The sequence below is a fragment of the Mizuhopecten yessoensis genome, unplaced genomic scaffold, assembly GCF_002113885.1.
Source record: "Mizuhopecten yessoensis strain PY_sf001 unplaced genomic scaffold, ASM211388v2 scaffold431, whole genome shotgun sequence".
Lineage (NCBI taxonomy): Eukaryota > Metazoa > Mollusca > Bivalvia > Pectinida > Pectinidae > Mizuhopecten > Mizuhopecten yessoensis.
Window position 1 is genome coordinate 130292 of NW_018403543.1, and position 24597 is coordinate 154888.

Here is a 24597-nt window from a genome sequence, read left to right on the forward strand (position 1 = left end):
AGCTCCTGGTCCCTCCTGTTGGAAATCAGACATCCTGGTCCCTCTTGCTAGAGACAAGATCTCCTGGTACCTCCTGTTAAAGAGATCAGAGCCCCTGGTCCCTCCTGTTAGAGATACAAGCTCCTGGTTCCTCCTGCTGGAGATCAGATCCCCCTTGTCCATCTTGTAAGAGATCAGATCCCCCTTGTCCATCCTGTTGGAGATAAGAGCCCCTGGTCTGTCCTGGTGGAGATAAGAGCCCCTGGTCTGTCCTGATGGAGATAAGAGCCCCAGGTCCCTCCTGGCTAAGACCAAAGCTCCTGGTCCTTCCTGCTGCAGATCAGAGATCCTTGTCTTTCCTGCTGGAAACCAGATCCCTTGGTTCTTCCTGGCTCGAGATTTACAGAACCCTGGGAGTAACTAATCGTGTCAATGTTAACATGGCATTCTGCCTCATTTCCATTACCACAACACATTACTGACAAAATTAGTACGGATTTGTTGTAACACACTCCTGATATTATTATTAGTTTTATTTGAACAATTACGAGGGTGAACATGACACCGAGTCTTCTCCCTCTGCATGTGTTAGGGTTACACAATCAGTCACCATGCAGACAATTGAATTCTCGCATTTTGCTCAGAAAGCTGTCAAAAGCATTTGAATTATTGCCAAATTGCTCATCATACTTGATAGAATGGTAAAGACGTGTGCAAGCTGCAGGGTTCACCCGGTACAGCCTTCACTTTCAATGGCAGTTAAATTGCGGTACCATTTCATGAGAACTCTTTGCACCGACTGTTATTCTAGACAATCGTCTTTTAGCTACAACACATCGGGAGTTAAGTACCTCATATGTGTGTATAGACACTCAAAGACCAGGTACTACTGTACCTTCTGTAAGTATGGACTGTAGAATCCAGTACCTTCTATGATAAGTGTGGGGTTTAGGATACCAGTGACAGTATCACCAAACTTGTGAGAAAGTCGGAGGAGACCTCCCTCTCGTGGAATACATACAATGAAAGCTATTCCTGAGTAAATGCCAGTTTGTTATTGAATTAGTTTGTGAGATTTGCGCGGCTTCCATGGGGATTGTCCTCCATGGTTTCAAAGATTTATAGGGAAACCTTAGAATGATGTTTTGTACTACAAAGATTTCATGGTTTTGGGGGGTTTTAAGAAAAGAAGACTTTATATGATGATGAAATGATTTTTTTCTGTTAATGTTGAAGTAATTGGCATTACAGATAGAATGATACAAAAGTTGAACATCACAATATTTACACCGACTTTTTGTTCGGCAGTGCAAACAGGGGTTGACAGAGATGAGTTGTGGGCAGTGGTCAGTACTGGCGATTGTTGTAGTTAGGGATATCTAGCTGGTGGTCAGTACTGGCGATTGTTGTTAAGTAGGGATATCTAGCTGGTGGTCAGTACTGGCGATTGTTGTTAAGTAGGGATATCTAGCTGATGGTCAGTACTGGCGATTGTTGTAAGTAGGGATATCTAGCTGGTGGTCAGTACTGGCGATTGTTGTAAGTAGGGATATCTAGCTGATGGTCAGTACTGGCGATTGTTGTAAGTAGGGATATATAGCTGATGGTCAGTACTGGCGATTGTTGTAAGTAGGGATATATAGCTGATGGTCAGTACTGGCGATTGTTGTAAGTAGGGATATATAGCTGATGGTCAGTACTTGATGTAACAGAAATTACAACTGTCACCAGATATGTAAATCAATGGGCCTATCAGCCACATGGGACAGGGAATTAGCAGGCTTTAATGCTGGCCGGGTTCCACAGGTGCCACTAAATCCTGGGCGGCAGGGTCCGTAAGGTACCACAAAATCCTGGGCCGCAGGGTCCCACAGTAACCACTTAACCCTGGGCCGCAGGGTCCCACAGGTGCCACTAAATCCTTGGCCGCAGGGTCTCCCCACAGGTGCCACTAAATCCTGGCCCACTCAAAAAACAGACAGTGATGAGCTTAAATGTGATCCTGACCATCCAGAGGAGGTCGAGGGGACCCGTTGGTACAGAGAAAAACCATAAACAGCCATTAGGTGGTTTATTTTTGATGGGTGTCCACTTAACCACTTTGTATCTACTGTATTATACAGCATGCAGTGCAGACCAGATATTTGGAATGGTATCAGATTTTAGTAAAAAGAGAAAAGGATGTTATTTTACATTAGTTTTTCACCTCTAGCACAACTTTTGGGTGGGTTTGTACTAAAATAATTGTTTTCACAATACGATTTCCATTCCAGTTTTTATCTGTTTTTTAAAAATTTGTAACAAAATCTTCCGACTTTATACTGGTCATAATTAAAGTTTAAGGTAGTCAACACACATTTATATTTTGTGAATTTCAAAAATGAAGTGAACTAATTGTGACGATAGAGAAGGTTTATACAATGATCCTGTGGTGTTTTGTGACGGGGCGTGGAGACGATTATATAACGCCTATAGTTACACACTAAATCATCATCTGTTTTTTCTCATTCCTTTCTGTATTAACAAATAAGATAAGATTTTGTTTATCCTATGAGAGTTTACACTGGACAATGATCTTCACAGAATCCCCACAGTATTAACATATCTAGATGCCGCGGCGAGATGCCCACTTGTAGGGAGTGATGTAGTATGGTTCGGCGGCGACTCTCAGTGGTACAGTAAAAGATGTGCACTATATATGGATCCCCAAACAACAGAAATGCTGATTCAGTTTTCACCTTACACCCATCTATTGTTGACAAGAGCAACTTGATATCCCAACAACGTCATAGCCATATTTTATGTTTGTTACTGACGTAGATATGTCCTTTAAACATGTGACATATCCTTTCATAATCGTCATGGTCACCCGCTCAAGCATTATCAGCAACAATTTTATACAAAACTGTGTTAGATGAAACTTAACAGATAGATATTACACAGTAATTTAATCATATCAGTTCATAAAACTTTTTTTGCGTCTTTTCATTCACTTAAACGATTCTTTATACAAAGTTGGGTAGAAATTAAGGTATGTGAAGGTATGTTGTCTGTCCAGCAGGTTGTATTCCCTTCCCTATGAATTTGTGTGATTCACAGGAGCAGAGACAACTTTTCTGCTTGTCACAGTGCAATAAGAATCTGTTGAACAGAGAAAAAAAGTAATCTTTAAAAACTGTAGACTCCTGGGCCCTTATCCATGAAACTCTCATACTCATGCATGAATTCTGTGCTCAAGCCGATCGACTTTCTTGTAACTTACCCTTAAATCAGGTAACATATAATTTTTCAAAAGGTTAAGTGTAAACATTCAAAAAAGATTTTGGCTTAACCCTTTCACCCCTGTGTAACTTAAGTAAATGCTACCATGCATTGATCTGGATGTGTCCATTATGGTCTACAGTGGTGAAAGGGTTAAAGTCTTTCAAAATTTCTTACATAACAGTGAATATATTTTTTCATTTATTTATAACTGGCACAAGAAATTGGGCTTAAGCACAGATCGAATCTGTTTGAGTATTGTCACATAGCTATATGTTATTAAAGCCGCCATTCTACCTTGTCATATGTTTTTTGGTAGAAATATAGAAAACCTGTGTAAACTGAAATAATTGGACCCTTATTTTTGTTCATAAAAGACTGTTTAGGATGAAACCAGTTTGTTTTACAAAGAAATCTCTACATTATGACTTGGTTAATCTTGCATCACAAATTGCATTAAAATCAGATGATGACAATGTTTATAAATAGCACCATTTAGCAGCGAGAACAGCCTTGCATAATGTTCAATGTTGTCAATGGTTGGGTGACACTGTGGATAACCCTGATTCCCCAAATCGGACATGAAAAGGTATGGGGTCACCTGCCTTACCATGTGGGTTTCCTCCAGGTACTCCGGATTCCTCCCGTAAAAATCACCATTTAGAAATTTAGCTTTTACATGGTAAAATGTGTTGCTGTCCGAGTCTTTATAGAAATATAAAGGTGTCAGAAAGAAAAAAAACTACAGTGAATGTCTTAGAAGGTTTAAAAGGAAAATGGAAAGGTTTTGATTAGCCCAAGTGTACATTTTTATTTTAAAGGCATTTACCATAAATTCCTTTCCAGCTCTGTAAACAAATTAGCTTGGAAAAGAAAAAGCTTTGTTTAAGCTCCCAAACCGAAAACAAAAAGTCCTTGAAATTAATTTTAAACCGTTTATTGTATGACATAAAAGGTAGTTAATGGATATCTGGTTCAGGTATCTCTAGAGATGGCTGTTATTAGGTTTCGACATCATCAAGTGGAGTTTCTGGTGATGGCTGCTGTCAGTGGTATCCACAGGAAAGTCACGCCAATTCCCCTAGAGAGTGCCACTAATGTGTTAAGAGGTCAGAGGTTATTTTCACGTGATGCTGTTTATTGTGATTGAGAAACTCAAAATGATAGGTTCAACACTACCCTTTCTCTCTGTGTTTTTCAGTTGAAAATCTCATTTCATTTTTACTTCTTTTATCAAACGATGCCTTTTTTTTTTTTTTTTAAGTTTTCAAAACATTTGTTTTTTTTCTTCGTTTACTGTGACCTCAGAATGATAACTACTTTGTACAACTATTATTCATCAGCAGATTAAAACAACGTTTGTTTTCCCTGTATACAGTGCAGAGAGCTAGTTGTCATGCACTTCCTCGTCAAGGTCCCACATACAATTGATTTCTGTTGCCATGGGACTGAGATTGCCTTGGGTACGTGTTTCTCCAGCATTATTTAGTGACTTCCAACGACCGAGTAGCTTTGGAATTCAATATATCAAAGGTCAGGGTCTTACCTCCGCTTAAACGGGAGTTTAACTACAGTGTTTCTACGCAGTAAACGTGTTTTTTTACCTGGAACTCATAGATTGTTTTAGGACAGGTATGGAACAGTCAGGCACAAGATGAATAGGTCAAGGCCATAGAGATGTAAATTATAAGCGGTGAACGACGTTTTTTTAATGTTCATGCTAGAGTGAACATTGAAAAATGCTGTTCAATACCTATAGTAACCTTCTTAAATATTAGTTATTACTGATCTGATCTAAATATAGGTATTTCTTTATTTTTTTCAATATTGAAGTGCCTGTGTCATCAGGGCAAACGAGATTCCTGGAACAGCCTAAAGTCTCAAAAAGTTTGTTTCTAACATTTGTCTCATGCCCGGCTCAGAAGCAGCACCAGTCAAATTGCATTCATAGCCCTATAAAATGCAATTTCTTCTGATAATACCTATAGAGCAACATGCAGTGAAATGTAAATTAAATTGGGTAAAACTGTTCTGCACACCAGTTCTTATAGTGTATCATGCATTCAAGTTAGGTCCATAAATAGCAAGATCACATCCGTTTTTATCGTAGCTCTTAACAAATAATGCCATTCATACTAACTATACTGGGACTTGTTTACTGATATGGAAAAAAAACAGTTACATTCACAGGGATAAATTTTGTTTTATTTTTTTTAGTCTCCGTTTCTACCCTTAAACTGTATCACTAACTCTTGATTTTATCCTAGCTGAAGCTTTACATGTTTCCACTAAGCTGCATCACCCTCCTTAGTGTATCGGCTTAGACTGCATCACCACCCCGGACTGTATCCTCACGAGTCATAAGCTTCCCCAGGCTGCATTCAGTTTAAACTTCACTTATAAAATGGAAATTTAAGGAAATGCAAATTACAGTTAACTTTCAATTTGCATATATTTGGTTTATAATCAGATTTATCCAATTTAAAGCAAAAAATGAATAGAATTTTAGACTTTTGAATTCAGTTTATACCTAAATTTCGTGTTACTGCTTCTAGAAATAGAATAATGTCTGAAGCTAAAGTACTGCTTTCATGCATTGGTCCATAAATTGTTGAAGATGTTTTTAGATGACATTTCATGCTGTGCTTCTTCAGGATCAATATTTTGAGACATTTTTGAGAATTTGAGTTTTCTGGATATAGTAAACACCATCTTTACAACTTCTGCATCACAGCTAGGAATTCATCGATTCCTCACCACATCTCAGGGATTCGTTGATTTAATAACACATCACAGGGATTTGTTGATTCCATAACGCATCACAGGGATTTGTTGATTCCATAACGCATCACAGGGAATTGTTGATTCCACACCACATCACAGGGATTCGTTGATTCCACACCACATCACATTGATTCGTTGATTCCACACCACACCACAGGGATTCATCGATTCCACACCACATCACAGGGATTAGTTGATTCCATAACGCATCACAGGGATTTGTTGATTCCACACCACCTCACAGGGATTTGTTGATTCCACACCACAGGGATTCATCGATTCCACACCACATCACAGGGATCCGTTGATTCCACACCACATCACAGGGATTTGTTGATTACGCACCACATCACAGGGATTCGTTGATTCCACGCCACATCACAGGGATTAATTGATTCCACACCACATCACAGGGATTTGTTGATTCCATAACGCATCAGAGGGATTCGTTGATTCCACACCACATCACAGGGATTTGTCGATTCCACACCACATCACAGGGATTCGTCTATTCCACACCACATAACAGGGATTCGTCGATTCCACACCACATCACAGGGATTTGTCGATTCCACACCACATCACAGGGATTCGTCTATTCCACACCACATAACAGGGATTCGTCGATTCCACACCACATCACAGGGATTTGTCGATTCCACACCACATCACAGGGATTCGTCGATTTCACACCACATCACAGGGATTCGTTGATTCCACGCCACATCACAGGGATTAATTGATTCCACACCACATCACAGGGATTTGTTGATTACGCACCACATCACAGGGATTCGTTGATTCCACACCACACCACAGGGATTCATCGATTTCACACCACATCACAGGGATTCGTTGATGCCACACCACATCACAGGGATTCGTTGATTCCACCCCACATATCAGGGATTCATTGATTCCACACCACATAACAGGGATTCGTCGATTCAACACCACATCACAGGGATTCGTCGATTCCACACCACATAACAGGGATTCGTCGATTCAACACCACATCACAGGGATTCGTCGATTCCACACCACATAACAGGGATTCGTCGATTCCACACCACATCACAGGGATTCATTGATTCCACACCACACCACAGGGATTCATCGATTCCACACCACAGCACAGGGATTCGTCGATTTCACACCACATCACAGGGATTCGTTGATTCCACGCCACATCACAGGGATTAATTGATTCCACACCACATCACAGGGATTTGTTGATTCCACACCACACCACAGGGATTCGTTTATTCCACACCACATCACAGGGATTCGTTGATTCCACACCACACCATAGGGATTCATCGATTCCACACCACATCACAGGGATTTGTTGATTACGCACCACATCACAGGGATTCGTTGATTCCACACCACACCATAGGGATTCATCGATTCCACACCACATCACAGGGATTCGTTGATTCCACACCACATATCAGGGATTCATTGATTCCACACCACATCACAGGGATTCGTCGATTCCACACCACATCACAGGGATTTGTCGATTCCACACCACATCACAGGGATTCGTCGATTCCACACCACATAACAGGGATTCGTTGATTCCACACCACATCACAGGGATTCGTCGATTCCACACCACATCACAGGGATTCGTCGATTCCACACAACATCACAGGGATTCGTCTATTCCACACCACATAACAGGGATTCGTCGATTCCACACCACATCACAGGGATTCGTCGATTCCACACCACATCACAGGGATTCGTCGATTCCACACCACATCACAGGGATTCGTTGATTCCACACCACATCACAGGGATTCGTTGATTCCACACCACATCTCAGGGATTCGTTGATTCCACACCACATCACAGGGATTCGTTGATTCCACACCACATCACAGGGATTCGTTGATTCCACACCACATCACAGGGATTCGTTGATTCCACACCACATCACAGGGATTCGTTGATTCCACACCACATCACAGGGATTCGTTGATTCTACACCACATCACAGGGATTCGTTGATTCCACACCACATCACAGGGATTCGTTGATTCCATAACGCATCACAGGGATTTGTTGATTCCACACCACATCACAGGGATATGTTGATTCCACACCACATCACAGGGATTCATAGATTCCACACCACATCACAGGGATTCATCAATTCCACACCACAGGGATTTGTTGATTCCACACCACATCACAGGGATTCATCGATTCCACACCACATCACAGGGATTCGTTGATTCCACACCACATCACAGGGATTTGTTGATTCCATAACGCATCACAGGGATTTGTCGTTGTCTCACCCTAGGATTAAGATGAGAGGATTCCCCTTTTCATAGCAATTTTATGACGTCACATCAACAATGCATTTAGCCTGTAACATCAACATTACATTTTGCATATGATAGGGTGAACATGAACAGGGTAAGTAACAGAATCCCCCACTCTTCTGAGGTGAGATATGGAGTCTAAACTTTCCGAGAACGATTCTCATATCTCTTCTTCAAGGTGGTGAAAGATTTTATGAATTCCATACCGCATCACAGGGATTTGTTGATTCCACAACATATCACAGGGTCTCATTGACTTAACACGACATCACAGGGACTTGTTGATTCAAAACTACTTCAACGCTTATGAATCTGTGGTACTACATCAACGTTATAGTGACTTGTTGGTACTACATCAAGTTGCCAGGGACTTGTTGGTACTACATCAAGTTACTAGGGACTTGTTGGTACTACATCAAGTTACTATGTATTTGTTGGTACTACATCTAGTTGCCAGGGACTTGTTGGTACTACATCAAGTTACTAGGGACTTGTTGGTACTACATCAAGTTACTAGGTACTTGTTGGTACTACATCTAGTTGCCAGGGACTTGTTGGTACTACATCATGTTACTAGGGACTTGTTGGTACTACATCAAGTTACTAGGTACTTGTTGGTACTACATCTAGTTGCCAGGGACTTGTTGGTACTACATCATGTTACTAGGGACTTGTTGGTACTACATCAAGTTACTAGGGACTTGTTGGTACTACATCTAGTTGCCAGGGACTTATTGGTATTACATCTAGTTGCCAGGGACTTGTTGGTACTACATCAAGTTACTATGGACTTGTTGGTACTATATCTAGTTGCCAGGGACTTATTGGTACTACATCATGTTGCTAGGGACTTGGTACTACATTTAGTTGCCAGGGACTTGTTGGTACTACATCTAGTTGCCAGGGATTCGTTGGTACTACATCAAGTTACTATGGACTTGTTGGTACTATATCTAGTTGCCAGGGACTTATTGGTACTACATCATGTTGCTAGGGACTTGTTGGTACTACATCTAGTTGCCAGGGACTTGTTGGTGCTACATCAAGTTACTATGGACTTGTTGGTACTACATCAAGTTGCTAGGGATTCGCTGGTGCTACATCAAGTTGCTAGGGACTTGTTGGTACTACATCAAGTTATTAGGGACTTGTTGGTACTACATCAAGTTGCCAGGGACTCGTTGGTATTACATCTAGTTACTAGGTATTTGTTGGTACTACATCAAGTTGCCAGGGACTTGTTGGTACTACATCAAGTTGCTAGGGATTCGCTGGTGCTACATCAAGTTGCTAGGGACTTGTTGGTACTACATGAAGTTGCCAGGGACTTGTTTGTACTACATCAAGTTATTAGGGGCTTGCTGGGACTACATCAAGTTGCCAGGGACTCGTTGGTACTACATCTAGTTGCCAGGGACTCGTTGGTAATACATCTAGTTGCCAGGGACTTGTTGGTACTACTTCAAGTTGCCAGGGACTCGTTGGTACTACATCTAGTTGCCAGGGACTTGTTTATGCTACATCAAGTTGCTAGGTAATTTAATCCAAACAATTACAAGTGCATAATCAACAGAAATGTATAGCTTACTGTCATGCATATTAGGAAAAGTGTATTTCAATCCTGATATCAATGTTAAAAACAACAAAGAAAGTTTCTTTCCTCCTGTGTTGATTCTTCCAAATGATAAAGCAGTTATTTTTGTAGTGTTTTTTTGTGGTGACTGTATCTGTCATGCTGAAGCCACAACCAGATATCATTTTGGAATTTGTCACAATTTAAATTTGATGTGACAACATGATTTAAGTTTACTAAAACAGTATGATTGAAAGACCGGAATATTTTCCGTTTCACTTGTAATTTTCTCGTGAATACTTTAAAAACAACACTTTGGTTGGCAGCGCTTTGTTTGGAGGCTGTTACATAACACACAAAAACTAATATAGTGTTATACCTACACAAGTTATGTCATGTGATCTTACCCTAACTTCAATATTATTTGTCATAGGAGGCACGCTAGTCTAGTGGTAGAACGCCGGGCTCGTGACCGAAGGGTTGTGGGTTCGAGTCACGGCACGGCACTGTGTTGTATCCTTTACTCTGCTTGTTCTAGTCTACTCAGCTGTAAATGAGTACGTGGTTGGGCAGTGCTGGAATTATTGAATGCTAGCTGTAAGCGCTGAAATGGAAGCTCCGGCTGTATGCTTTCCAGAGAGTTGAGAAAGATATTGGCTGGTTGCAAAGGCCCTTTAACCATGGATAATAATTTGTGAACCGCTTTGAGACGACCTACGAACAAGGTTGTGATAAAGCGGTATATAAAAACCTCGAAATTTTTATATTATTTTTATTATTATTTCATGTTAGCCAGCTTTAATTCAAATATTATTTTACATGTGACATACCCACTCTTATTTCAATATTATTTCCTACAAGCCCAAGGTTAACATGGAATGTTACTGATGAAATAGCCAGGTATTTTGACATTTACAATTAAGATGTTACACAGATGATAATGGTATGAAAAGGAATGCTATTATCCTCAGTTGAGGTACCCGTTGCCTGTATATTTTTCATATCAATACAGAATTATGCCGAGTGGTTTTGTTTTATCTAGCTATCACAGTGTTGGAGCCAGCTCAAAAAAACCTAGCTATCTCCAGTTTTCTGGTTGATGAAAATTACAGTTAGAAACACATGTACTGCTGTGATTCAGACCTGCTGTGCTCCACGGCAATACTGTCTTAGTAGCTTACGTATTGTAAGCTTATCTAGGGTGATGGTGAAACCAATAAATCATTCAAAACTTTTGGGTTAACATAGATAAATCATAACAAGTATTAGGTTGTCTGACATTGTCCCTAAGGGCCATCTAACACCTTCAGAAACAATTGACATATACAGGAACAGATTGGTAAATTGCGTCAAGGACATCTAGAGTGAGAACACTGGTTAATTGGGTCAAGGACATTGGTTAATTTGGTCTAGTTCATCTACTGAGGTTTCTGAGGTCAGTGACATTTTGTGAAAAACTACAAATAATTGGTACCTTATCTCTATGACATGTAGAGTGAGAACACTGGGTTCCTAGGTTTATGACATGTAGAGTGAGAACACTGGGTCATCAGGTCTATGACATTTAGAGTGAGAACACCGGGTCCTCAGGTCTATGACATGTAGAGTGAGAACACTGGGTCCCCAGGTCTATGACATTTAGAGTGAGAACACTGGGTTCCTAGGTTTATGACATGTAGAGTGAGAACACTGGGTCGTCAGGTCTATGACATTTAGAGTGAGAACACCGGGTCCTCAGGTCTATGACATCTAGAGTGAGAACACTGGGTCCGGGATCCCCAGGTCTATGACATATAGAGTGGGTCATCAGGTCTATGACATTTAGAGTGAGAACACCGGGTCCTCAGGTCTATGACATATAGTGAGAACACTGGGTCCGGGATCCCCAGGTCTATGACATGTAGAGTGAGAACACTGGGTTCCTAGGTTTATGACATTTAGAGTGAGAACACTGGGTCGTCAGGTCTATGACATTTAGAGTGAGAACACTGGGTTCCTAGGTTTATGACATTTAGAGTGAGAACACTGGGTCCTCAGGTATATGACATGTAGGGTGAGAACACTGGGTCCTCAGGTCTATGACATTTAGAGTGAGAACACTGGGCCCGGGATCCCCAGGTCTATGACATATAGAGTGAGAACACTAGGTCCTCAGGTCTAAGGACATTTAGAGTGAGAACATTGGATCCCCAGGTCTATGACATATAGAGTGAGAACACTGGATCCCCAGGTCTATGACATATAGAGTGAGAACACGGGGTCCTCAGGTCTATGACATATAGAGTGAGAACACTTGGTCCCCAGGTCTATGACATATAGAGTGAGAACACCGGGTCCTCAGGTCTATGACATATAGTGAGAACACTGGGTCCGGGATCCCCAGGTCTATGACATGTAGAGTGAGAACACTGGGTCCTCAGGTCTAGCACATATAGAGTGAGAACACTGGGTCCTCAGGTCTAAGACATATAGTGAGAACACTGGGTCCGGGATCCCCAGGTCTATGACATAAAGAGTGAGAACACTGGGTCCCCAGGTCTATGACATTTAGAGTGAGAACACTGGGTCGTCAGGTCTAGGACGTTTTGAGTGAGAACACTAGGTCCTCAGGTCTAGGACATTTAGAGTGAGAACACTAGGTCCTCAGGTCTAGGACATTTAGAGTGAGAACACTGGGTACTCAGGTCTAGGACATTTAGAGTGAGAACACTAGGTCCTCAGGTCTAAGGACATTTAGAGTGAGAACATTGGATCCCCAGGTCTATGACATATAGAGTGAGAACACTGGGTCCTCAGGTCTATGACATGTAGGGTGAGAACACTGGGTCCTCAGGTCTAGCACATATAGAGTGAGAACACTGGGTCCTCAGGTCTTGGATATTTAGAATGAGAACACTGGGTCCTCAGGTCTAGGACATTTAGAGTGAGAACACTAGTTCCTCAGGTCTAGGACATTTAGAGTGAGAACACTGGGTCCTCAGGTCTAGGACGTTTTGAGTGAGAACACTAGGTCCTCAGGTCTAGGACATTTAGAGTGAGAATACTGGGTCCTCAGGTCTAGGACGTTTAGAGTGAGAACACTAGGTCCTCAGGTCTAGGACGTTTAGAGTGAGAACACTAGGTCCTCAGGTCTATGACATATAGTGAGAATACTGGGTCCCCAGGTCTATGACATTTAGTGAGAATACCTAGGTCACCTGCCATAGGTACCAAGAGATGGACTGCTGCCCCCCTGCCACAGCTAAACGACCTGTAGTGTGAGCTACTGTAATATAGACCAGGGTTGAGTGTGAGGGGTTTGGTGAGCTGCTGTATGCTGTGTATGCATGGTTGACAGGCCAGGTTTAGTGACAAGGCTATAGCTAGCCCCCACACAGAAAATCGACAGTATCTGACAACAGTGCTGGAGCAGTAGGGAGCACACAGCAGTACTGGAGGAGTAGAGGAGCATCACTCTGTACACTTATATACTCTGTGGAATTTAAAGTAGATCTGCCTGTATATATATATATATATCAACTGTATGCATCAATCATCCTGTGCCTTCTGTGTGTTGGTGAATTCTAGGATTATTACTGATTATAACTCACTGGTTCTGCCACAAGGTACAGTAGTCCAAACATATTTCTTACTCGCCGAAAAATTTAGCAAGTCCATCTTTTCACTTTTGTCACTTATTGCAAATGTAGAAATTTGGGCTGAACACATTTGTCACTGAACGTAAATGTAGCTAGTGAGACTTTACATCCTAGTCACTTATTGTCTATGTAGCTAGTCCAACTAAACACTTTTGTCATTTATTGTAAATGTAGCGAATCAAGATGTTCATCACTGTTACCAGTACATGGTGTAGAGTCGATCTGTTCCCGTACGTTACCAGTGTTCTTAATTCTGTTCTGTATGTCTTACCAGTTGTCATTTCTGTAATGGACCTACACTGCTATTTAAACATCAAATCAATTATCAGCATAATTTGGGAATGTTGACTCATTTAATTAAACAAAAGACGTAAAGAAAGTATGAATAGCAAATGAAGTTTTTTATGTTTATATATGCTTCCTGTACTGTTTCGTAAATGATGGATGGGTTTATAATGAATGGACATCTACAGGTATCAATCCTTTATTTGCTGTTGAACTAGGGAAGGAAACAGTTATGAGTATTGCATTGTCTGGTACAGTGACTTGTTGGAATGTTTTTGTACAGGTAAAATTTTCTAATAGGTAATGTGAGGTTATTAATGTACTGGTAACAATTTGCATACAGGTAAATATTTGTGTACAGGTAAGGCAAGGATAGTTGTGTGGGTCTGGAAGAATGCATATAAAATTGCTGGAGTTATTAATTATGTGTTGGTAGATAAGAATTTGTTTACAGGTAGGGTTAGTTGTTTGTAGATAAGAATTTGTTGACAGGTAGGGTTAGTTGTTTGTAGATAAGACTTTGTTGACAGGTAGGGTTAGTTGTTTGTATATATATAATACTTTGTTTACATGTGGGGTTAGTTGTTTGTATATATATAAAACTTTGTTTATATGTGGGGTTACTTGTTTGTAGATATGACTTTGTTTACAGGTGGGGTTAGTTGTTTGTAGATAAGACTTTGTTTACAGGTAGCGTTAGTTGTTTGTAGATAAGACTTTGTTTACAGGTAGGGTTAGTTGTTTGTAGATAAGACTTGGTTTACAGGTGGGGTTAGTTGTTTGTAGATAAGAATGTGTTTACAGGTGGGGTTATCTGTAGTTAAGAATTTGTTTACAGGTGGGGTTATCTGTAGATAAGAATTTGTTAACAGGTGGGGTTATCTGTAGAAAAGAATTTGGGGATTTGTAAATAGGTAAGGTTATTTGTTACAAGTTATAAACAACATATATTATCAGTACAAGTAAGGGTAAGAGTGTATGTGTGAAAAGGACAGGAAAATAAGGTGTTACCGGTAGAATTACTGATGTTAAATATATAACAATCAGTTGTAACAGTTAAATCAAGATTATCTGTGATTGATTTGCTTTGTATAAAGGAAATATGTTACCAGCAAAAACTCAGGCATCTGAGTCATGGCGTCATCATGATCATTACTTTTTCTGTGTAATTCTTTTGTTAGCTATGGCTGAATTAAAAACTGAAGATTTACCTGCTGGTCTGATACTGAGTCATGGGATAGTGGGGAACAGTGGGGGTCTGACAGTCATAGGACAGTGGGGAACAGTGGGGGTCTGACAGTCATAGGACAGTGGGGAACAGTGGGGGTCTGACAGTCATAGGACAGTGGGGAACAGTGGGGGTCTGACAGTCATAGGATATTGGGGAACAGTGGGGGTCTGACTGAGACATAGGATAGTGGGGAAAAGTGGGTGTCTGACAGTCATGGGATAGTGGGGAACAGTGGGGTCTGACAGTCAAAGGATAGTGGGGAACAGTGGTGGTCTGACAGTCATAGGATAGTGGGGAACAGTGAGGTCTGACAGTCATGGGATAGTTGGGAACAGTGGGGGTCTGACTGAGACTTGGGATAGTGGGAAACAGTAGGGGTCTGACAGTCATAGGATAGTGGGGAACAGCGGGGGTCTGACAGTCATGGGATAGTGGGGAACAGTGGGGTCTGACAGTCAAAGGATAGTGGGGAACAGTGGGGTTCTGACAGTCATAGGATATTGGGGAACAGTGGGGGTCTGACAGTCATAGGATAGTGGGGGACAGTGGGGGTCTGACAGTCATAGGATAGTGGGGGACAGTGGGGGTCTGACAGTCATAGGATAGTGGGGGACAGTGGGGGTCTGACAGTCATAGGATAGTGGGGAACAGTGAGGTCTGACAGTCATGGGATAGTTGGGAACAGTGGGGGTCTGACAGTCATAGGATAGTGGGGAACAGGGGGGGTTTGACAGTCATGGGATAGTGGGGAACAGTGGGGGTTTGACAGTCATAGGATGGTGGGGAACAGTGGGGGTCTGACAGTCATAGGACAGTGGGGAACAGTGGGGGTCTGACAGTCATAGGATAGGGGGGAACAGTTGGGTTCTGACAGTCATAGGATAGTGGGGAACAGTGGGGTCTGACAGTCAAAGGATAGTGGGGAACAGTGGGGGTCTGACAGTCATAGAATAGTGGGGAACGGTGGGGTCTGACAGTCATAGGATAGTGGGGAACAGGGGGGGTTTGACAGTCATGGGATAGTGGGGAACAGTGGGGGTCCGACTGAGACATAGGATAGTGGGGAACAGTGGGGGTCTGACAGCCATGGGATAGTGGGGAACAGGGGGGGTCTGACAGTCATGGGATAGTGGGGAACAGTGGGGGTTTGACAGTCATGGGATAGTGGGGAACAGTGGGGGTCTGACAGTCAGAGGATAGTGGGGAACAGTGGGGGTCCGACTGAGACATAGGATAGTGGGGAACAGTGGGGGTCTGACTGAGACATAGGATAGTGGGAAACATTGGGGGTCTGACTGAGACTTGGGATAGTGGGAAACAGTGGGGGTCTGACAGTCATAGGATAGTGGGGAACAGTGGGGGTCTGACTGAGACATAGGATAGTGGGAAACAGTGGGGGTCTGACTGAGACTTGGGATAGTGGGAAACAGTAGGGGTCTGACAGTCATAGGATAGTGGGGAACAGTGGGTCTGACAGTCATAGGATAGTGGGGAATAGTGGGGGTCTGACAGTCATGGGATAGTGGGTAGCAGTGGAGTCTGACAGTCATGGGATAGTGGGGAACAGTGGGGGTCTGACAGTCATGGGATAGTGGGGAGCAGTGGAGTCTGACAGTCATGGGATAGTGGGAAACAATGGGGGTCTGACAGTCATTGGATAGTGGGGAACAGTGGGGTCTGACAGTCATAGGATAGTGGGGAACAGTGGGAGTCTGACAGTCATAGGATAGTGGGTAACAGTGGGGGTCTGACAGTCATGGGATAGTGGGAAACAATGGGGATCTGACAGTCATAGGATAGTGGGGAACAGTGGTGGTCTGACAGTCATAGGATAGTGGGGAACAGTTGGGGGCTGACAGTCATAGGATAGTGGGGAACAGTGAGGTCTGGCAGGCATGGGATAGTTGGGAACAGTGGGGGTCTGACAGACATGGGATAGTGGGAAACAGTGGGGGGTCTGACACTCATAGGATAGTGGGGAACAGTGGGTCTGACAGTCATAGGATAGTGGGGAATAGTGGGGGTCTGACAGTCATGGGATAGTGGGTAGCAGTGGAGTCTGACAGTCATGGGATAGTGGGGAACAGTGGGGGTCTGACTCAGACTTGGGATAGTGGGAAACAGTGGGGGTCTGACAGTCATAGGATATTGGGGAACAGTGGGGGTCTGACAGTCATAGAATAGTGGGGAACAGTGGGGGTCTGACAGTCATGGGATAGTTGGGAACAGTGGGGGTCTGACAGGCATGGGATAGTGGGGAACAGTGGGGGTCTGACAGTCATGGGATAGTGGGTAGCAGTGGAGTCTGACAGTCATGGGATAGTGGGGAACAGTGGGGGTCTGACAGTCATAGGATATTGGGGAACAGTGGGGGTCTGACAGTCATAGGATATTGGGGAACAGTGGGGGTCTGACAGTCATAGGACAGTGGGGAACAGTGGGGGTCTGACTGAGACTTGGGATAGTGGGAAACAGTGGGGGTCTGACAGTCATAGGATAGTGGGGAATAGTGGGGGTCTGACAGTCATGGGATAGTGGGTAGCAGTGGAGTCTGACAGTCATGGGATAGTGGGGAACAGTGGGGGTCTGACTGAGACATAGGATAGTGGGGAACAGTGGGGGGCTGACTGAGACAAAGGATAGTGGGGAACAGTGGGGGTCTTACAAACATTTCCTCATGAGTGCAGGATAGAGAATTTCCCTGTAGACTATGGGATAGAATTGGTTATGACAGATACTGATGGTTCCTGGATGACATTGGTATAGAGGGGGTTTGTACATATTCCTTGGATAGTCAGGTTTACCTATAGACTAAGGGTATGGTTGGGTATGGTTGGCGTTTATACTGTTTTCCTCGCCGCGCTGCATTACTCCACGCACAGCACCAGATCAAACAGATGAGTAACTTGGGTAATGATCATTACCAGATCAAACTCGGATATGTTCGGCCATTTACCAGATCAAACTCTGATATGTTCGGCCATTTTCAGTATGATTTATACCAACTGACACAGTGGAAATGTTGATCAGGAAAGCTGGACAAAAGATTAGTGCATGAGATAGTATAGCACAAACCACAGAATGTCACTTCACACAGGCAGCAGAATCTAGAATGATTCAAGGGGGTCACTCCCAACCTACCTGTGTCAACTTGACTCGGGGACATCAGACTGACTCCTAACTCATGATCACCTGTGTCAACTTCACATTTGGTTGTCAGGATCAGACTAGAAAAGCAAACGTTACATAAGAATGTCCCATGTAATTTACAGATCCAGTTCTGTGGCGGAGACATATTCAGTGAAGGGGACAACCCAGCCCTAAGGAGTGTCCCTCAGTCTTTAAACTAGTTTCCTGTAGCACTCCCTTCTGAGTCACAAACCCAGCCCCCATAGTGTCCCCTCAGTATTAGACCCAACTCCCAGGGGCCTCTCATTTGTCATAAATCTGGTGTTTCCAAGGGTGCTCCCACCGCCACCAAGTCATAATCCCAGTCCCATTTCATCAAATTTTATTGACAAGATGTCATAGTCAATTGGATAGAATAACAGGCAAAGCATATTTAAATTCTCTCCGTCAAATGGCCAAAGTGGAATAAACAATGAGACATAATATTTTAGACATGTTGGAAATGAAAAAAATAATACAATAATTCATATCAACACAAGGCTAAGAGGGAAGTAACTCATGAAGGAAACATCTCACACACCTCATACAAACTTACACACACATACAAGTACATGTACAAATACATTTATTTCAGCATATATATACACTATCATAGACAGATATTGGCAGACTTAACCAAAAGTCCATGTCCCATGAATGTTTCTTCAGTCCTACACCAGAACCCCAGGGGCTTTACCCTCAGCCATAACCACGTCCCTCAGGGGCACCCCATCAGTCATATAAACAGCCTCCAGGGGACGCTTTCTAGGTCAGAAACCCAACCCTCAGAGACACATCTTCTGTATCAGCCTCCAGGAGCACATGCACCCTCTGTCATAAACCCTGAGCCCCCTGGAGCTCAACCTCTGTCATAAACCCTGAGCCCCCTGGAGCTCACCCTCTGTCATAAACCCTGAGCCCCCTGGAGCTCACCCTCTGTCATAAACCCTGAGCCCCCTGGAGCACACCCTCTGTCATAAACCCTGAGCCCCCTGGAGCACACCCTCTGTCATAAACCCTGAGCCCCCTGGAGCACACCCTCTGTCATAAACCAAATTCCCAGGAACCACAGTCATATATAGAGTGTAATACTGAGACTACAGCTGCTCCACACGGTTTGTCATCAAATGTATTTCATTGTTATGTAAGTTACTATCTAAATGTATTTATCATGTGTGTCCAGCGTGATGATTTGGGTATTGATTGGGAGTGTTAAGCATGTCACACTAGAACACATATCTGGCTGTGGAGAGTTGATGGAGGAGGGATGATAGCGGTATACATCCTACACAAGGCTCAACTTGACATTCACGTACCCTGATGGTGCATTACATCATTTTAAAAGGGCTTAACATTTTAAGAGAAGTGGAACAAATATATATTTTTTTTTACCTTTTTACATGTCATTAATTATGAATGGTATTCACAGTAAAGACATGAACTTTAATATGCTGAAGTCATACTGGTTTGTAATCCTTTGCTCATGTGCCACAGAACAAAAATAATGACAATGTACATGTATTTGTAAAATTTCCATAACATACCATACCTACATGGCTGTATCGGATTGTCTGTCTGACTCCGAGAATGTAGAACTGTTTTGATGATGTTTGCATAGCATTAACCTAGACAGGGCTACACAACCAACTTGTTTATACTACTCTCCACAAATTCCCTATATGTTGTTGTTTAATCTAAATTCCATCGCAGATGTAGCTAGTGACAATCAGGAATAGAGAGGTGGCCACTTTTGAAAACAATAGCAGCTCTTACTATGTCCATTACTGTAGGGGGATGTGTTAAACACCTGGCTTTAACAACCTCTGTCACCAATAAGAAACAACCACAGATACATGTCACATATCACCAAAAAAAACAAGGGCAACATTTCACATGTCACCTACAGATACCAGGGCAACATTTCACATGTCACCTACAGATATCAGGGCAACATGTCACATGTCACCTACAGATACCAGGACAACATGTCACATGACACTAACAGATACCAGGGCAACATGTCACATGTCACCTACAGATACCAGGACAACATGTCACATGTCACCAACAGATACCAGGGCAACATTTCACATGACACCAACAGATACCAGGGTAACATTTCACCTGTAGACCCCTCCCCATGTTGACAGCAAATTCAACGAAACAGCAATCTGATTGGATGTCAGATACCTGGGCACATGTCACCTACAGATACTAGCAGGGTCACATGTCACCTACAGATACCAGCAAGGTCACATGTCACCTACAGATACCAGGGCAACATGTCACCTACAGAAACCAGGGCAACATGTCACCTACAGCTACCAGGGCAACATGTCACATGTCAACAACAGATACCAGGGCAACATGTCAGATGTCACCTAAAGATACCAGGGCAACATGTCACCTGCAGATACCAGGGCAACATGTCACATACAGATACTAGGGCAAAATGTCACCTACAGATACCAGGGCCACATGTCACCTACAGATACCAGGGCCACATGTCACCTACAGATACTAGCAGGGTCACATGTCACCTACAGATACCAGGGCAACATGTCACATGTCATCAACAGATACCAAAGCAACATGTAACATGTCACCTACAGATACCAGGGCAACATGTCACATGTCACCTACAGATACCAAAGCAACATGTAACATGTCACCTACAGATACCAGGGCAACATGTTACTTTGCAAACATGTCATATCTGGGTACAGATTGAAGTTAGAGCTGATATATGGTCATATGCTGAAAGTGCATGAAGTGTGTTATGCTGTCGGACTTTAAACATTTACTGTAGACTGTATGTCTGATAATATTGGGAGAGGGATGAGTATTCGAAGGGTTGAATAACAGAATGCAACCTACTTCAAATTCTCTTGAGATTTAGACAATGATTTGAAAGAGACATATGGTATATTATACTGCAGTAGCCATATAAATAGCTGCTGTCAAACTGGCCTGAATCAACTATCACTTAAATGTCTGGATAAACCTGCTATGTGCATGTTAGACTGCAATAACAGTGGCCAGCATGCGACTACGCTCCTGTGAGGATGTCCCTCTAAGACTGTGTGTCCAGGAGGACGACGAGTAAGCTAGGCGGCCCTCGCTGTAACGTGACAAGGACTGGTAACCTAGGTGGCCCTCCCTATAACGTGTCAAGGACCACTAACATAGTCGCCCTTCCATATTATGTGTCGCGCACAGCTCTTACAGCGTCCTTTATGACAGACGTGCAGGGTTCACGCAGCATGTCAAATTTTATGTTTGTTTCTGGTCCAACTCGGCAAACGGTAAAATAACTTTATCTTAACCTATCGGCTTGTAAAGAAATATAAAGAACATACAAACAAGCAGTCTTTTTATATACAAATATATATATTGTCAGCTCGAAGTTCTTGAAAAGCATGCTTTTTTTGTCAGCAACATGCTTTTTAAAGAAAACACTGTAGAATTGTCATCTTCTGTGTCTCCAAGCCGTTCACATGTCATCTTCTGTTTCTCTAAGCCGTTCACATGTCATCTTCTGTGTCTCCAAGCCGTTCACATGTCATCTTCTGTGTCTCCAAGCCGTTCACATGTCATCTTCTATTTCTCTAAGCCGTTCACATGTCATCTTCTGTGTCTCCAAGCCGTTCACATGTCATCTTCTGTGTCTCCAAGCCGTTCACATGTCATCTTCTGTGTCTCCAAGCCGTTCACATGTCATCTTCTGTGTCTCCAAGCCGTTCACATGTCATCTTCTGTGTCTCCAAGCCGTTCACATGTCATCTTCTGTGTCTCCAAGCCGTTCACATGTCATCTTCTGTGTCTCCAAGCCGTTCACATGTCATCTTCTGTGTCTCCAAGCCGTTCACATGTCATCTTCTGTGTCTCCAAGCCGTTCACATGTCATCTTCTGTGTCTCCAAGCCGTTCACATGTCATCTTCTGTGTCTCCAAGCCGTTCACATGTCATCTTCTGTGTCTCCAAGCCGTTCACATGTCATCTTCTGTGTCTCCAAGCCGTTCACATGTCATCTTCTGTGTCTCCAAGCCGTTCACATGTCATCTTCTGTGTCTCCAAGCCGTTCACATGTCATCTTCTGTGTCTCCAAGCCGTTCACATGTCATCTTCTGTGTCTCCAAGCCGTTCACATGTCATCTTCTGTGTCTCCAAGCCATTCACATGTCATCTTCTGTGTCTCCAAGCCGTTCACATGTCATCTTCTGTGTCTCCAAGCCGTTTACATGTCATCTTCTGTCTCAAAGCCATGAATAAGCTTGGACATGTCAGCTATGTTTTAAAAAAAAAAACACAAAACAAATTGTGTCATCTACTCAGGGAGTGGGTTTTGATTTTATTGATGCAGCTTAGGGTCACCAAAATATCATTATGATTGTCTTTCCGAGGACGTTTGGCTAATGGCTAGGTTTTGAAGTGAGCTGCAAGTATGTTTTACAAAATATTCTAAAAGAAGTTGACTTGTTCTAGACCCATACATATTAACTGTTGCATTTTGAGTGAAGTATTTATGTAACATTTGCTTCCCATTTGTGTAGCACTTGCATCTCAGTGAATATGTATGTATTAATAAACTTCAATAGTGACTTCCATATCACTTGATTTGTATATTATTCAGTATCTAACAAATAGTTTCCTTTGTGTTTTTCAGCATCTAAACAGAACAATGGGAAATAAATCTTCAAGCAAGAAGCTGCCCAAGGAGGATTTGGAATTCTTGGTAAACAACACAAAATTCTCGAAAACAGAGATAAAAGACTGGTACCGTGGATTCATGGTAAGCATATGTATCATATAGCAGACATGTGTAGCTGTCTAGATTATACATGTTTGTCTCCCTGCAACAAAATAGCAGAAGCAAGACTGAAGGTGTTGCTTTTCCGGCGACGTCAACATTAAGTTTTTGCGTTTAAGTTAGTTTCACTGAAAGTATTAGTGCTAGACCAACAAAACTTGGACCATAGATGCATCTTAGGTAGTACATCTCAACCCACGCATCAAGTGCTGGATGTGGCCTACTTTTCTTGGTCCATTGACTTTGTCGGCATCTCCATCAACATAAAGTTTTTGCGTTTAAGTTAGTTTCAATCTGTACTAAGCAAATAGACGGCCCATTATAATGATTTCAAACTTACAATGAACAGGTTATCGTCGATCTGCTGGTCTATCCAATTTCATTTCAATTCATTCATAAAAGTCCCTAACATACAGTATATAAATCAAGGACACAATAAGATACCTTTCAGGAATGTTATCATGTATTAACCTGGAATATACCTTTGTTATGGTTAATGTAATGGGACTTTAATAGTGTTTATGGAAACTAAAATTGTGTTTATTTTAAAATTTGTTTGCTTCACTTCACTGTACCATCTGAACCTGTGTGGTTTGCTTATGTAGATGTAGATGGAATTTCTGAGATCACCTTAACCACAATTAATATAACGTCATGTGTTGTTAATTTAAAATGCTTCAATCTAACTCTTATGAAAATAGGCCTGGAGAAGGAGTTTGGTTATGCGGTTGATATACATCCTATGTTCTTCTGTGAGAGTGATAAGGGGTTGGGGACATCCTTTGATCTACTGTGAGAGTGATAAGGAGTTGGGGACATCCTTTGTTCTACTGTGAGAGTGATAAGGAGTTGGGGACATCCTATGTTCTTGTGTGAGGGTGATTAAGAGTTGGGGACATCCTATGTTCTTATGTGAGGGTGATAAGGAGTTGGGGACATCCTATGTTCTTATGTGAGGGTGATAGGAGTTGGGGACATCCTATGTTCCTGTGTGAGAGTGATAAGGAGTTGGGGAAATCCTATGTTCTACTGTGAGAGCAATAAGGAGTTGGGCACATCATATTTTCCTGTGTGAGAGCGATAAGAAGTTGGAGACATCCTATGTTCCTGTGTGAAGGTGATTAAGAGTTGGGGACATCCTATGTTCCTGTGTGAAGGTGATTAAGAGTTGGGGACATCCTATGTTCCTGTGTGAGAGCGATAAGGAGTTGGAGACATCCTATGTTCTACTGTGAGAGTGATGAGGGGTTGGGGACATCCTATGTTCCTGTGTGAGATTGATAAGGAGTTAGGGAAATCCTATGATCTTCTGTGAGGGTGATAAGGAGTTGGGACATCCTATGTTCTTGTGTGAAGGTGATTAAGAGTTGGGGACAGCCTATGTTCCTGTGTGAGAGTGATAAGGAGTTGGGGACATCCTATGTTCCTGTGTGAAGGTGATTAAGAGTTGGGGACAGCCTATGTTCCTGTGTGAGAGTGATAAGGAGTTTGGGACATCCTATGTTCCTGTGTGAGTGTGATTAGAAGTT

At 42.5% G+C, this 24597-nt stretch overlaps 1 protein-coding gene across 5 annotated transcripts in view; it reads left to right on the forward strand.

The window, feature by feature from the left end:
* Nucleotides 1–24597, forward strand: part of LOC110448734 (neuronal calcium sensor 2-like) — a 126984-nt gene that overhangs the window by 97313 nt on the left and 5074 nt on the right. For 4 of the 5 annotated variants that reach the window (XM_021495131.1, XM_021495150.1, XM_021495160.1 and 1 more), the window contains one exon: nt 22925–23050. In XM_021495131.1, coding sequence (XP_021350806.1) covers nt 22940–23050 — 111 coding nt within the window. In that variant the 5' untranslated portion in view covers nt 22925–22939. Of the gene's footprint in view, nt 1–13247; nt 13542–22924; nt 23051–24597 lie in introns of those variants that run through there. The other variant, XM_021495169.1, reaches the window with a different exon arrangement.